This window comes from Canis lupus, chromosome 5 (genome assembly GCF_003254725.2).
Source record: "Canis lupus dingo isolate Sandy chromosome 5, ASM325472v2, whole genome shotgun sequence".
In the NCBI taxonomy this organism is placed as follows: Eukaryota; Metazoa; Chordata; class Mammalia; order Carnivora; family Canidae; genus Canis; species Canis lupus.
The window spans coordinates 29,172,090-29,187,306 of record NC_064247.1 but is presented as its reverse complement, the minus strand read 5'-3'; the positions used below and the strand labels follow the sequence as shown (position 1 = coordinate 29,187,306).

Genomic DNA, 15,217 nt, shown 5'->3' with positions numbered 1-15,217 from the left:
GGATTTGCCTGCTATGAGCTGCTTCAAAGACCAGTGAGCACAGTTAACTGCCATCAACGAGAAACAAGACTTACACAGTATTTTGTGATGTGTTCAAGGTAAAGATGGACAAATTTACAGTCATCACAATGAATGTAAAGGCCATGAAAGCCACTGCTTGCAAGGAGTGATTATAATTTGTATGCTAATAACATTTCCTATGAAAAAGAATTATAATAGACATTAGGAATAGATATCAGAAACCAAATAGGCCTCTTCTTGGCAATAAGAACGAAATTTATCAATTTGCTTCCGTATATTAGGTAAGGAAAAAAAGCAGTGGGTGTCTCATGGAAGAGAGTATTGTGTTGATTCTGATTTTATGTGATGCTGACCACATAGAAATTGCCCATTTAGATTAAAATTATGAATCTGCAACCATATAAAAATTTAAAAGCATAATAATTTTTTATGAGTTCTATGTTCCCCTTAGGATCAAGGCCATGGGAAGAAGCCCTATCCTACATTCTGCGTTAGTCCTTGTGGTCCCGGGACCTGCTGCTTGCGGTTGTGTTCACTGCTCAGAAAACACGAGACCCTTCTGTTTAGCAGCCGATCCAGGAGCTAGATTTCAGCACACTGACTACATCTTCCTTCTCCGTATCATACTTGTACGCTTTGGGTCCTGAAAAGAAGTAAATGTAGCCTAAAAGAGACAAAGTGGAAAATGTTGTTATTGGAAATGGCTTGCAGATCCGCAGATGGAGGATTTGTAGGTGGCCTCAGGCGTAGCTGCAGTCCTGTGCATGGCTCTGGCAGACCCTTATGACCTGGCACCCCTAGCTTCTCCGTCACTGCTCACCTTTCTTCCAGGGGCACTTGCCTGGGAATGTTTGTGCCTCTGCCCTCCTCCAGGAAGTCACCCTGCTTCCTCCCTAGCCAAACCTCTAGCCTGTCCCCCAAACTCGCTGAAGTCCTGCCGTGCCATCTCCACTGTGGATACTGGCTCTCATCTTTCCTTTCTCAGCTTGCCTCTCGCTGAGGCTGTGAGGCCTGTTGCACCACTCCGTACCACATTAGAGATAGTCAAGGTGACTAGTAATGTAATCTCTGCTGAAGGGGGCTTTTCCCAGGGTTAGTGGCCATTCTGCAAGCGCAGAGAATGTGTCTGGAATCATCTGTGAACTTCTGAACAGAGTCCAGCTCTGTGCTCTAGGCTCAGGAAGGATGCGTTGACTGGCCTCCAAGATTTGGTCACATTTATCCTACCCTGTGTGGTTCAACCTTCCCAGCAATGCATCATAGTACAGGATCAGGTGATGGGGTGGGGAACAGGCTCTAGGAGGTGGACAGTGTGACAGTGTGTGCATTCTCAAGGGCAGAGAGGCAGTGTTGACTGGGTGGGCTTGAAGACGTACCTGGCTTAGGGACTCACACTCTACTTCTTAAGACTTTCTATTCACAGAGAGAGAGTCTCGATGGCAGACGGTTTTACATTCTTTCTAGACTCACTCTGGTTAGCTACATTTATAAGGGACTCAGGACCAAGGGCCCCCATTTGCAAACCTGCTTTCTGTCATGTGAAAGCAGAGCCCAGATGTCTTGTTACGGTTTTTCCACAAAGGAAGTTTTGGGTGGAGATGCTCACCATTTAGTTCCACTGCAGCATCTATCTGGCCGTTAACTCCCGAAAACTCCTCTTCAGTGTTCTTCGGGTAGTCTTTCTCCATTTTCCTTTTTCGCTCATCATAGCTGGAAGAAGTATTATTTCACAAATAATGTTAATGAGAGGTTTTTATTAATTGTAGGTGACAATGCGCTTGTCAGGCATCATTAGCCAGGGCTTACTTATGACTTACTTTAGATGCGTATCTGTGTGTCTCTCTACCTCTCTGTGCCACACACATGGACACACACACACACACACACACACACACTCATACATACATGCACACAGAGTTATCACTTCTCTCTCAAGTTCCTGAGATTCTAAGACTGCTCATTTGCTCTACATAGTCTGTGAACAGATATATTCTTAGAATTAGTCTTAGAATTGTTCTCTATATTATAGCAACATGTTCCTATAATTAAAAAAGATATGTTGCCTTTCAAAGGGAGCTCTACACATATTTTTACTGCTTTATTTACTGTTGCAATTATCCCCCACCTGCCTCCTATGTAAAGAATTTCTGGGCTTGGATTATGCAAGAATCCATTGGAAGCCCTTCACAAGGGCTCTTATTCAGGGGCCCCTTGCATAGCATCTGTAGAGGAGGGATTGGACAAAAATGCACAATGAATGAATAAACACACATGTGAATGGTCAATAGATAAGTAGCAAGAAAGTCTCTGATGACTGAGCGTCTGCCTTTTATATTAGATGAATTGAATTAAAACATGCTTTTGTTTCCCAGAAGGATTATATAACTGACCAAATAGTAGATCAGGTTTCTTTTTCTGGATCAGCAACCACTGTGTGATGATAACCCCGAGGAATGTCTTGTACAGCTCTTTGCGATCTGCGCTGCCCCTTGAACAGAGGACTGGCTCACATGAATCAGCATGATGGCTGTGAGCTCGGCACGTAGGCACTTGGGCAGACTTGGTCTCAAGCATGACCAGGTTCCTTCTTCATCTGCACAGTGCCCTCATCAGGGACATTTCTGGGGGGACACCCCACTCTTTTCCCACCAAAAGCTCAGACAGTTTCTGCTGGTGCCTGGGGCTCCGAGCTGCTTCCTGCAGCCACAGACGACACCCACCTTCTGATGTATGCTTCTCCTGTGGCCATGACCATGACCGTGCAGCCTGGGGACTGGTGTCCCTCGACGCTGAGCAAGCAGGACTGGACATGGGGCAGCAAGTATTCAGGCCAGCGTGACTAGTGGGTTGAGCTGCTCAGGGGAGTGTTGATGGGACTGTACGCTGACTGTCCCTGACGCCCTTGGCAGGAGGGTCAGTGAACCTTGCAGGGGCTCAGGGGAAAACTGCGGTGCAGGTCACTGTAGCGCAGACACAGATGGAGATCACTTCCTGTGTTTCCTTGTCCACAGAAGGGCCAAGACAGTTGTGGGGACAGGGCACCTGTGTCATCCCAGTGACTGCAACGGCTCAGGAGTGCAGTCAGGGACAAACTGGACAGAACAAGGAGTAGCCTGGGCACATTGGCTTCCCCGTGACCGACTTGTTTCTTATTTTTTTTCCAGATATGTTTCATTCACTTCTTTCCAAAGCCTGAAATCTGGAGTCCTATATTAAAAATTGTTTACATATTTATCTTTGATCATGAGGCTGTTTTCTTCTCTCAGGTCTCCAAGACAGCTGTACACAGCAAACGGAGGCTCTGGCAGAGGGAGTGAGGAAGAGAATCCTTCAATATTGGTGGGTGGGATGCAGGTGAGAGGGCAGAGTGACGCCGAGGCTGCTTGCAGGTGCCGAGAGCACAGGCAGGGCATTGGACAGCCAGGCCTGGACCCCAGCCTTTGTCTCGTGCTGCCCGCTGCTCAGGGAGAAAGGTGGCCTCACTTTCACGTCTCTGCTCTCTTCTGTCTGCACGGCACCGAAGATCCAAAGCTGAGCTTTCTAAACTAAGACTGCGCCTTACCTTTGAGCATGTTAAGCAAACATTTAGGAGGGATTTTAAGAACATAATCACCATTTATATTGTTTGATGGCAAAATATGTTCTCAGTTCCGAGCAGATGACAGAACAAAGACTATCTGGAGGGAGACTATTACAAGTAGGGTCTCCTGTATTCTGTTTAAATTGGATGGGGAAGACTGGAAGGAATCAAAGGACAGAGGAAATATCTTTTTATTCTTGAGAACAGAGAAACAGTTTAAATACAAGAGTGCATTTAAAAGAGAGAATAGTGACTATTAATCCAATAGAAAGTTACGGAAGAAAGATTTTTTTCTTTTATCTGTCTGCTTATTTCACTAAGGTGGGCGGGGGGGGGGACACCAAAATATGATATATACCTGTTCAGAGGATAATGGAGGTCATACTATTATATATAAAATATGTTTCATGGGGTGCCTGGGTGGCTCAGTTGGTTAAGTGGCTGACTCTCGATTTCAGCTTGGGTCATGATCTCAGGATCATGAGATGGACTCCACAGTGCATCAGGGCCCCTGCTTAATGGGGAGCCTGCTGGAGAGTCTCCCCCCCTGGCTCTCCCCCCATGCACCCATGCTATCTCTAAAACAAATAAAATCTTCAAAAAATTTTAAGGAGAAATTTTAGAGAAGTAACATCTAGCTGGGAATTTTAATTCTCAATCACATTTATAAAAACTTGGGCAAAATCCTCAGGGAAATTATGAAATCACTGTTTCTTTTCTCCAACTCTTCTAACACTTATGTATTTAACAGATCCTTGCCCTGTTGGCTAGCTTCCTCTCTGCCCTTTTCTTGTCCTGTAACTGCTTCCTAACAAAATCTATTTCAAAGTATCAATCTGAAACACAAATCACCATTTTGGCATTAGATAATAACATAGAAATATTTCATTTGGACTTGTTTGGTAGGCACTATGTACATGGGACCTACAAAGTTACCATGGAGTTACCTATTTTTCATGGTACCAAGTAAGAACATTACCACCAAACCATCAAAAAAATTATCACTTATTTTCATTTTCATTTCACAAAGAAAGAAACTTTATCACCAAAAAGGCATAAAGGACACAATCTCAGTATAAAAGATGGTTCTTGCCAATAATGTGTCTTTATACTGACCCAGAATATACCCCCCTACATTTATAATATTGTTCTGTTCTTATTTTGCTGTGGATTGGTGGAAGCTTTGTGATAGTCTAGGCCTTGGCTTGTGGACAGGTGTTTGAGGATTTCTGCTGTAGAGCTAAAAGCACACTGTATAATCAGATGGCCCTGGGTTTGAGCTGACTCTGTTACCTCCTGGCTCTGTGATCAGGGGAAACTCTGAGCTCTGATTTCTTTATCTGGAAAACAGTGCTCATGAGGATGAGAGACAACTTATACACACACATGCACGCACACATGCACTCACAGGCCTGGCACATGTACACATCCAGGGCACTGAGAACCATTAACTGACCAGTAGGAGCTTGAGTAAACTTCGTGATTCGATCTGAGCTCCTAAGTCATCAAGGAGTTTACTCTTTACCTAATCTTCAAACACACCTCCTGGATAACATTCTGTAGTAGAGGTAAAGCTGAGAGGATGTGGAGAGAGAAGGGCTGGACAATGTGCAGGGAGTCCAGAGAATGCAGCCAAGAAGGGATTAGGATTGAGAATGTCAACTGTTCTGTTGCAGATTTTGTGGAGGATAATAGAAAAGGAAGTTAAAAGACAGGGTGAGAATCATGAGTGGGGTATTTTGGTCAACAGCAAATTCATGGTGAAAAGAATGAAGAAGACTATGTGTGCTGGATGGTGAGGACCTCCACATCTGGACTCGGAAGGTGTGAAGTGCAGCCTCAGAAGGATCACTCGTTAGCTGAGTGACCCGAACTAATGATCTAAGCTCTCTGAGATGCAATGTTTTTAGCTGTTTCATGGAGATAGGAATTCTTCTCAAGATTGTTGAGAAGGCATATGGGAGGATGACAGAATATGAGGATATACTCAGCAGGATTCCTAACACATAATAAAACATCAATAAATACTAGCTGGATTAGAATGTTAAGGAAATAAATGCATTTTATTGTGTACCTACTACCTACTAGGGACTTGCTGAAAAGTGATGTCATTTGCTTGCATTCTCTCATGATTGACATCTTGTTTGTGAATCCTAAATACCAAGTAAAAACAATCGATCTGTAACTATGTTTATTTCCTTTATGGGCTTCTATTTCATCATTGAATATTGATTAATGAGAATAGATATTATAGAAATCATTATTGGCAGTTAAACTTTACTGGCAATGTCATGGTGCCATAGATGTGAGGTGTTTTTTTTTTTTCAGATTTATTATCTTACTCTCCACCTTGGTCATCTAAGGGCTTGGGCACTATTTTGGTAAAGTGCCTGCATGTTGTTTAATCTTATGCTCTGAATTTAGATTTATTAGGAATTTCTGGTGTGTCGATTATGAGGGTTTCTATCACAAATCACTGGCAAAACTGACCCCATCCTGCCTCCTTTGAAGTACTGAATAGAAAGTTGTGTCTGTGAAAGGAGGCTGAAGGAAAATGTGAGAAAGGATGGCAAAAGGAGGAATTTACTGGTAAGGTATCTAAAATACATGTTTTCAGAAAGTTTATTCAAGGAGACCTTTCTAGTGAAATGGAAACCTGGAGGTCCCTTATTCATAATCCACTTCCAGCCAGGAATTACATGGCTTTCAGGGAGGATGGGGCCTTTGTGATCTACACCAGAGGAGAGAGGTCAGGGATGGGGGTGGGGGAGAATGAGAAGCTGCCATGTGCCATCCCAGATGCAGGTTAGGAACCCTGCCTAGAGGATTTTGAAACAAGACCATGTAACAATGTGAAAGACGTCGATGGCCTCAGTTACCACCTGATTGTGTGACAAAATGCAAATTTGTATTGCTCAGAATTCTCTGAGCCTACTACCTGAATAGAGAACTCTCTTCTGGACATTTCCCTTCTTGGATTTCACCAACATAGCAACATAGCAAACTCCCCATGCACCAAGTGGAACTCCTGTTTATTCCTTTATTTGTGCTGTACTTTGTCATTGTATCACTTCCCCATTGAACGGCCTTGGCATCTCTCAGAAATCGGCTGAGCCTAGATATACGGGTTTATTTTATTCCATTGATCTATATGTCTATTCTCATGTTCATATTATCCTGTCTTGATTACTCTTGCTTCATAGTGAGTTTTAAAATTGGTAAGTCTGGGGCAGCCCGGGTGGCTCAGCGGTTTAGCACTGCCTTCAGTCCAGGGCGTGATCCTGGAGACCCAGGACTGAGTCCCACGTCAGGCTCTCTGCATGGAGCCTGCTTCTCCCTCTGCCTGTGTCTCTGCCTCTCTCTCTCTCTGTGTCTCTCATGAATAAATAAATAAAATCTTAAAAAAAAAAAGAAAGAGAGATTCTTTAAAAAAAATAAAATGAAATTGGTAAGTCTGAGTCCTCCAACTTTGTTCTTCTTTTTTAAGATATTTTGGATCCTGTAAGTTTCCATATGAATTTTAAGATTAGCTTGTCAATTTCTACAAAGAAACCAGTTGTATTCTGATAGCGGTTGTGTTGAGTCCTATAGGTTAACTGGGGGGAGTATTGTCATTCAAAAAATATTAAGGCTTGGGGCGCCTGGTTGGCTCAGTTGGTGAAGCATCTGCCTTCAGCTCAGGTCATGATCTCCGGGTCCTGGGATTGAGTCTTGCATCGGGCTCCCTGCTCAGCCAGGAGTCTGCTTCTCCCTCTCCCTCTGCTCCTCCCAACTGCTTGTGCTCTTTCTTGCTCTCTCTCAAATAAATAAATAAAATCTTAAAAAATATATTAAGGCTTCCAATCCATGGACATGAGATATATTTCCATTTAGATTAATTGTTTAATTTCTTTCAGTAGTGTTTTGTAGTTTTCAGGCTATAAATTTTCCACTTCCGTTAAATTTATTTCTAAATATTATTTTTCTCCTTGACACTATTATAAGTGGAATTGTTTTCTTCATTTTTGGATTATTCGTTGAAGTGTATGGAGATATAACTGATTTTTGCATATTGAACTCACACTCTGCATATTTGCTGATCTTAATCTTATTAGTTCTAACAAATTTTTTAGAGGATTCCTTAGGCCTTTCCTTACAAAAGATCATGTGACATAGGAATAGATTTACTTCCTTTCCAGTCTGACTGCCTTTTGTCTTATTCATTCTTGCTTAATTGCTCTAGCTGGAACTTTCAATATTATGTTGAATAGAAGTGGTGAGAGTGAACTTTTTTTAAAGGTGTCTCAGAGGAGGTGACATTTATTTTTTTATTTTTAAAGATTTTACTTATTTATTCATGAGAGACACAGAGAGAGAGAGAGAGATACAGAGACATAGGCTCTAGGCAGGGAGCCCAATGTGGGACTCGATCCCAGGACTCCAGGATCACAACCTGAGCCAAAGGCAGATGCTCAACTGTTGAGCCACCTAGGCATCGGAGAGTGAAAATTTTTGTCTTGTTCCTGAATTTAGGGGGAAGGCATGCAGGCTTTCACCACCAAGTATGAGATCAGCTGTGGGTTTTTGTAGATACCTTTTATCAGGTTGAGAAAGTGTCCTTCTGTTTCTAGTTTATTTAGTAGTTTTTATTTTGCAACAGTGTTGGATTTTGTCAAATGCTTTTTCTGTGTTTATTGAGATGATCATATGGCTTTTGGTTTTTATTCTGTTGATACTGTGTATTACATTAATTGATTTTCAGAAGTCAAACCAACTTTGTATGCTTGGGAGAAATATTACTTGGTCATGGCGTGCAATTCTTTTTATATCCTGCTGGATTTGATTTGTTAGCATTTTTGGAGGATTTTCGCATCCGTATTCACAAAAGATATTGCTTTGAAGTTTTATTTTCTTGTGATGCTGGTCTGGGTAATGCTGCCCTCACACAATGAGTTGGGGAATGGCCCCTCCTCTTCTATTTTTTAGATTATTATGTGATAAATTGGCATTAATTGCTCTTTAAATGTTTTGGTAGAATTCACTACTGAAGCATGTAGGCCTGGGGGTTTCTTCGTGCATAATTTTTTTTTGATTATGAATTAAATCTCTTTACTTGTTTATAGATTGATTCAGGCTATTTTTTCTTGACTCAGCTTTATCACTTTGTGTCTCCCTTGGAATTTGTCATTTCAGCTCAGTTATGAAATTTACTGGCATACAATTATTCATAGTGTTCCTTTATCATCCATTTAATGTCTGTAAGATTGCTAGTAATGTTCCCTTTTTCATTTCTGATTTTAATAATTTGAGTCTTCTCTTTTTAACTAGGTCAATCCACTGAGAAATCTGTCAGTTTTGTTGATCTTTTCAAAGGACCAAACTTAGTTTTGTTGATTTTCTCAAATTGCTTATAATATTTTCTATTTCATTTATCTCCACCATAATCTTTGTTTCTTTCTTTCTACTTGCTTTAGGTTTCATTTGCTCTTTTTATACAGTGTCTTAGGTGGAAGGGCAAGTTATTGACTTGAGATCTTTTTTAATGAGCATTGAGAGCTATAGATTTCCCTTTGGGTACTGCTTGCACTGCATCCAGGTTCTTAAATACTGTGTCCTTGTCTTCATTCATCTTTAAGTATTTTCAGATTTCTTTTGTGAGTTTCTCCTTGACACATTGGTTGTTTTAGAGTATGCTGATTTCCACATGTTTGTGCATTTTCCAGTTTTCCCTCTCGTATTAATATCTAGCTTTATATCATTGTGATCAGAAAAGATATTTTGTATTATTTCAATTGTTTTTAATTTACTGAGACATGTGTGGTGGCCTAACGTGTCACCTATTCCGTACTGTGTTCCATAAGTACTTGAGGAGAATGTGCATTCTGCCATTGTGTGAGGTGTTCTAGAGACACCTGCTAGGTCTCGTTAGTTTACAGAGCTGTTCATGGCTACTGTTCCTAATAGGTCTTGTTGTGTAGTTGCTCTATTCACTACTAAAAGTGAAGTATTGAAGTTTTCAAATATTATTATTCAGTTGTTTTTTGTTTTCTTCCTTAATTTTTGTCAGTTTTTTTTTTTTTCTTCATGCATTTTCGGGGGTGTTGCTGGGTTGTTTTATCTTCTTGATAGATTGACCCTTTTATCACTAAAAAATGTCCCTCTGAATCCCTAGTAACCCTTTCTGTGTCCCTCCCCTTCTTTTTTAAAGTCTATTTTGCCTGATATTGGCTAAATATTAGCATAGCCACTGTGGCTTTCTTATGGTTGGTATTTGCACAATAGATACTTTTCCCATCCTTTTTCTTTCAATCTATCTGTATCTTTGAATATAAAAGATGTCTCACATTGACAGCATAAAGTTGGGTCTTCCTTTTTTTCTTATCTAGTCCATTCTTATCTGCTGTTTGATTATATTATTTAATCCATTCACTTTTAATGTTCTTGATATAATTGGATCTATACCTGTCACTTTACTTTTTTTGTTTTTTACATGTCTCATGTCTTTTTGGTTCCTTTTTGCTCCTTAATGCTTTCTTTTGCATTAGTGAAAAATTTCAAATGTACCATTTTAAACTTCCATGATTTTTTCACTATATTTAAAAAAGTTATTTCCTTAGTGGTTGCTAGAGTTTATCAGATACCTTAACCTTCCATAATCTGCTTCAGATTTATAACAACTTAATTCCAGTGATATTCAGAAACATTACTCTTGTAAAGTCTATATCTTTGCCCTCCCTTTGATGGTTGCTGTATATATTACATCTGTATGTGTTACAAACCCCCAACATACATTGTTCTAATTACTATTTTATACAATTTAATGTCTTCTTAAAAAGCTGAGAGAAGAAAGGAAAGTATACATTTATAGATTTTAATACATTAACCTTCTTATGTATCATTTCTATTTTCTTTTGTTGTTCCTGTGAATTTGAGTTACTGTTTGATATCATTTCCCTAGCTTAATACATTTTTCCTTTTCTTCACACCCTGCTCTTCTGTGCTGTTATTGGTAAATATACTATGTTTCTGAATGTTATAGGCCAAACAATACAATTTTACATACATAAATATATATTTTAAACAGTTAATTTTAAAGTTAGTTAAGAGAAGGAAAGAGAGGTAATACATCCTTATACTATCTTTCATGATTACATAATTACATTTACTGGAGCTCTTTGGTTTTTCTTTATGTGGATTCAAATTACTGTCCAGGGCCACTTGCCTTCATTCTGAATAACTTTATTTTGTATTTCTTGTAAGGCAGGTGTGCTAGCAACAGATTCTCTCAGATATTGTCTATCTAGTAATGTCTTATTTGGTCTCAATTTTTAAGATAGTTTAGCTGAATGTAGGATTCTTGGTTGAGAGTTATTTTCTTTGAGTACTTTTCTGATGTTTCCCACTGCTTTCTGGCCTCCCTGGTTTAGCCGACCTCCCATTTTATCCCCCTCTGCTCTAGGCACACTGCTGCCAGAGGAATATTTTACAAACCTTACTGGGTTACTCCCTTATTTAGGCTACTTAAAGATATCCCTCTTTTTCTATAAATTCATGCTGGTCTCCCTAGAAACGTATAGGTCTCCATCATCTACACCCTGCTTATCCTTGGGCCACATCTCCATTTTATCCACACTGTTATCACGCTGAACCATGTGAGGTCTTCCCCATGTATGCAGGTTATTTCATACACCAGTGCCTTTGCTTCACTGCTGTCTCTGCCTGGAAGCCACGCTACCCTCCTGCTTCCTGCCTGGGAAACTCCTGCTCCCTTCTCAAGATGAAGGGCAGTCATCACTTCCTCTAAGAGTACGTTCTGGACATCTTGACTAGCGTTGGCCATTTAGTTTTTTCTTTGGCCCAATTTCCATCTAGTCTTCTCTCAGGTCACCTATCGTACTTGGATGCCTCTTAATTATTTCCCTATACACATCCTCTCTGCTGTAGGCCTTATGGAGGGCATGGACAGCACCCAGTGTGAACTATTTATTGTGTGATGGGTGTCTCACAGTTTTCTCACCCATTCCCACAGCCCTATGAAGAGATGCTATTTCTGCTTCTCTTGTGAAGATGATTAAACCAAAACAGAAAGGTAATCCAGATTGCCTGATGATCGCTGTGAGAGTTGAGGTGAACACTCTGTTACTCCCGCCCACATTCTCAGGCAGCAAACTCTGTGCTCTCTCTTGAGTGGTAAGGTCCTAGCACAGAGTCTGATACATAATCATGCCCAATATATGTAGACTGAAAGTGGTAGTTTGGTAACGCAGTTTAAAAAATTTAAGATTAAAAAAGATTTTAAACTCTACCCATCTTATTTCTATTACTTATTACTTATTTCTCTACAAAGTCTTTAAATAAACAGATCAATTTTCAGTATACTTGGGGCATCCAGGAAAGAGGGAATGTGTTCTGCTTTGCATTAATCATGTCTCCAGTCTGTCTGCATAGAAAGAGTGACTTAAGGATGGAAAGGGGCTGGGGCCTGTAGATCTGCATATCATTTTACACAAAATTCAGAAAACACTGACTGTCTCCAAGGATGATGGAGTCTCTGGAACCCCTAGTCTCCAGGAACTCCGTAGAGTAGCCTCTGCTCTGCTGTTGCTCAGCAAGAGAGAATATCTATAGGGAGAAATTAGCCAAAGGTAATGGAAGTAATGTAAAGAAAGAGAGACTAGTTGGATCATTTGGGCCTGCCAGGAAGAGGAAAGGAAGGAGTAAAACCAAATGGACATATAGGGAAGAAGCCCTTGTTGGTAAGTTTAAGCAGCACATCATGAAGTGTGTGGTGGCATTAGCATGGTAGAGCTCCCTTTTGGATTTCACCCTGTATTTCTCTGTGGCTGCTTCCCTATGAGTTACTACTACACTGACATGGGCTCTCACTCCTACAGCCTGAACCAATCTGACCCCACACCAACACCCATCCTCAGTGGGGGGAGCTCTTCAATAGTTTTCTCATGGCACATCATTCACTAGAACTGGTCTCACTTTGGGAGTTCATGGATACTCTCCCTGAAACAAGCATGTCCAGAGACTTCTCTTACCTTGGCACATCATTTGTGTCACACCCTGATGTAGCTTGAGGACCGAAGAAGGATGTGATGAATGACTAAGGGAAATAAGTCACACACTGTCAATTGAATTCTTGATCTATAACTTGAGGCTCTGGCCTTGTGAGTTTTGAGTATGACCATGTACTTTACTGACAGAACATTTGTCTCCTTTGGTTTTTCCTCCCATTTCCTCCTTCTTCCTGTTTAGAACAGGATGTAGTGACCAGATGTCACTGGCCACCTTGAGTCTTAGGGCAACCATGAGTGAGAGAGGCATCTACGTGTTAACAGCAGAGCAAAATGTTAGAAGGAACTTGGGGCTTAGCGACCATGAGCTCACCTTGTCAGCTGTTAAGTCTGTTAAACTTCAGACATGTTAATATACAGAAAAACAGACCCTTAAGTGTTTCAGCCACAGCTACTTTTGGGTCTCTCTTATTATCTGCTGAACATAATTTCTAACCAATACATGGCTTCATGTGACAAGAAGATGTCATACATGTGAGGCTCTGCTAAAACAGGGTTATGAGGGTTATGGAGTTTGCGGGGACAGGGTTCACTATGGAGAGGCTAAAAACAGCCTTTTCTGAACTTCTAAGCTGTGGTCAAGGTTGTTTTATTCTTTAGTGCCTGAACAGTGTGTTGCAGTACATTTGGCAGAGGACCCTCATTGGTGAGAGGATTGTCTATGCTTTGCCAAAAGTTGGAGTTTCAGTGCAGTGTTGGGGCCTTTGGTCTTTAAAAAGGAAATTCCCTTTGAGCAGCTCTCTGCTCTCTTTTGCTGCTCAGAGTATTATTGAGGTTTAAATGATCATTTGTTAATAATCACAACTTTGTAAGCAGGTATTTTTTGATTACCATTTAAGTTCCTACAATTACTGAAAAGTTACTCTATTTGAGCATCTACTATGTGCCAGGCTCAGTGCTAGTATCTACATGTGTTACTGACTTAATCCTCCCAATAACCTCAGAAATTTAATTTTAGAAGTGCTTAATACCTTCCCTTAATACCAAAATGAGTCTTTAACATTTGAGTTAATCCCCCAGACCAACTTTTTAATGAATCTGTCTTATCCAGATTACTGACTTTTCCTTAATAGACACTCACAAAAGCCTAGTTGGAAAGGTGCATTGTGATTTTCTTGGGGTGGAATCAGGCCTCATTAAAATCAGAGCCCCTCTCCCTCCTCAATCTTACATTTACAGAGGATTAAAAACCTCTCATCAAGTCTCTTGTGTTAGCTGCTAAGCCTCGCTTCTGCCTTGCTGGAGGTGCATGCTTTGCTGGTGAATAGTAGCTTAGCCCAAAGACCAGACAATGAATGGAGAACTGAAATAATGGGAGAGTGGATAATTCCCCCAGTGAGAGTCAGGCTGTGAGCAATCTTCAGGAAATTAACTGAATAATCATAATATAAATGTCTTCCCGCTCCCACACACATGCTTATACATGCATCTTTCAATCTCATTCTCTGAAAACTCACAGTGGGAGGGGAGTTTCTTAAAACCTATCTTCCTGTATGTCAGCACTGTGATTACAGCCACTTTATTTTAAAGAAAGACGTGGGGGAATCTGCCCAGCAGATATTAGGGGCTTAATAAATACCATCAGGGTTTCAGAAAGGAAGCTCTGAAAGAAAAATAGCTGGCTTAGTGGTTTAATCATTGGACTGGAAGTGACATGTCAGGACACCACATGATAATATGGGCAATGCTACCAGGGCTCTCAGTGGCCTGAATCAGCAGGATCTACATTTGTTTGGCATTCATTTCCAAAAAATAAATTTTCCATTTCATGAAATAGATATGTTCTCCAGTAATACTGTTCTCTCAGTGCCAAATTGGAGAAGATATCAGTCAGGTAGAAGATCACACATGCTTATTTATAAATTTTTTTTATGCCATAGAAATGGCTATTGGAAATGGGTGATATTCCTGTAAAGCTATGATTCAGAATAGAAGGAGAGTTGAAGAATTTCCCAGACAAACAAAAACTAAAGGTGTTTGTGATCACTAAACCAGCCCTTCAAGAAATATTGAAAGGGACTCTTTGAGGCACTAAAAGTGAAGGTATAAAGGCAGCAAACACAAAAGCAGTAAAAATGAATGTTTTTATAAATAATCAGTCAAGAAACTCACAAAAAAGGATATAAAATACAGTCACATGTATCTAAAATGTGGGGAGGAGAGGACAAAAGAATGGGTTCAAACCTAATACAGACTGCTATGTGGTGAAAAGATCAGAGAAAAGCTCCAAAAATAACTACAAAACAAATAAAATGGCACTAAATACATATTTATCAGTAATTACTTTGAATGTAAATGGAATAAGTGCTCCAAGCATTTTTTTAAAGATTTTATTTATTTATTCATGAAAGACACACACACAGAGAGGCAGAGTCATGGGCAGAGGGAGAAGCAGGCCCCCCCTGTGGAATCTGATGTGGGACTCCATCCCAGGACCTCAGGATCATAACCTGTCCCAAAGGCAGACACTCAACTACTGAGACACCCAGGCGTCCCAAAACACTCCAATCAAATGGATAAAAAAATAAGACTCATCTATATGCTGCCTACAAGG

At 40.4% G+C, this 15,217-nt stretch overlaps 1 protein-coding gene across 1 annotated transcript in view; it reads right to left on the bottom strand.

Moving 5' to 3' along the window:
* Positions 1-584: 584 nt before the first annotated feature.
* Positions 585-15,217, bottom strand: part of MMP20 (matrix metallopeptidase 20) — a 47,493-nt gene continuing 32,860 nt past the window's right edge. The window contains exons 9-10 of the mRNA XM_025465723.3: positions 1,628-1,731; positions 585-685 (exon numbers count right to left, since the gene is read on the bottom strand). Of these exons, the coding sequence (XP_025321508.1) occupies positions 585-685; positions 1,628-1,731 (205 nt within the window). The remainder of the gene's footprint in view (positions 686-1,627; positions 1,732-15,217) is intronic.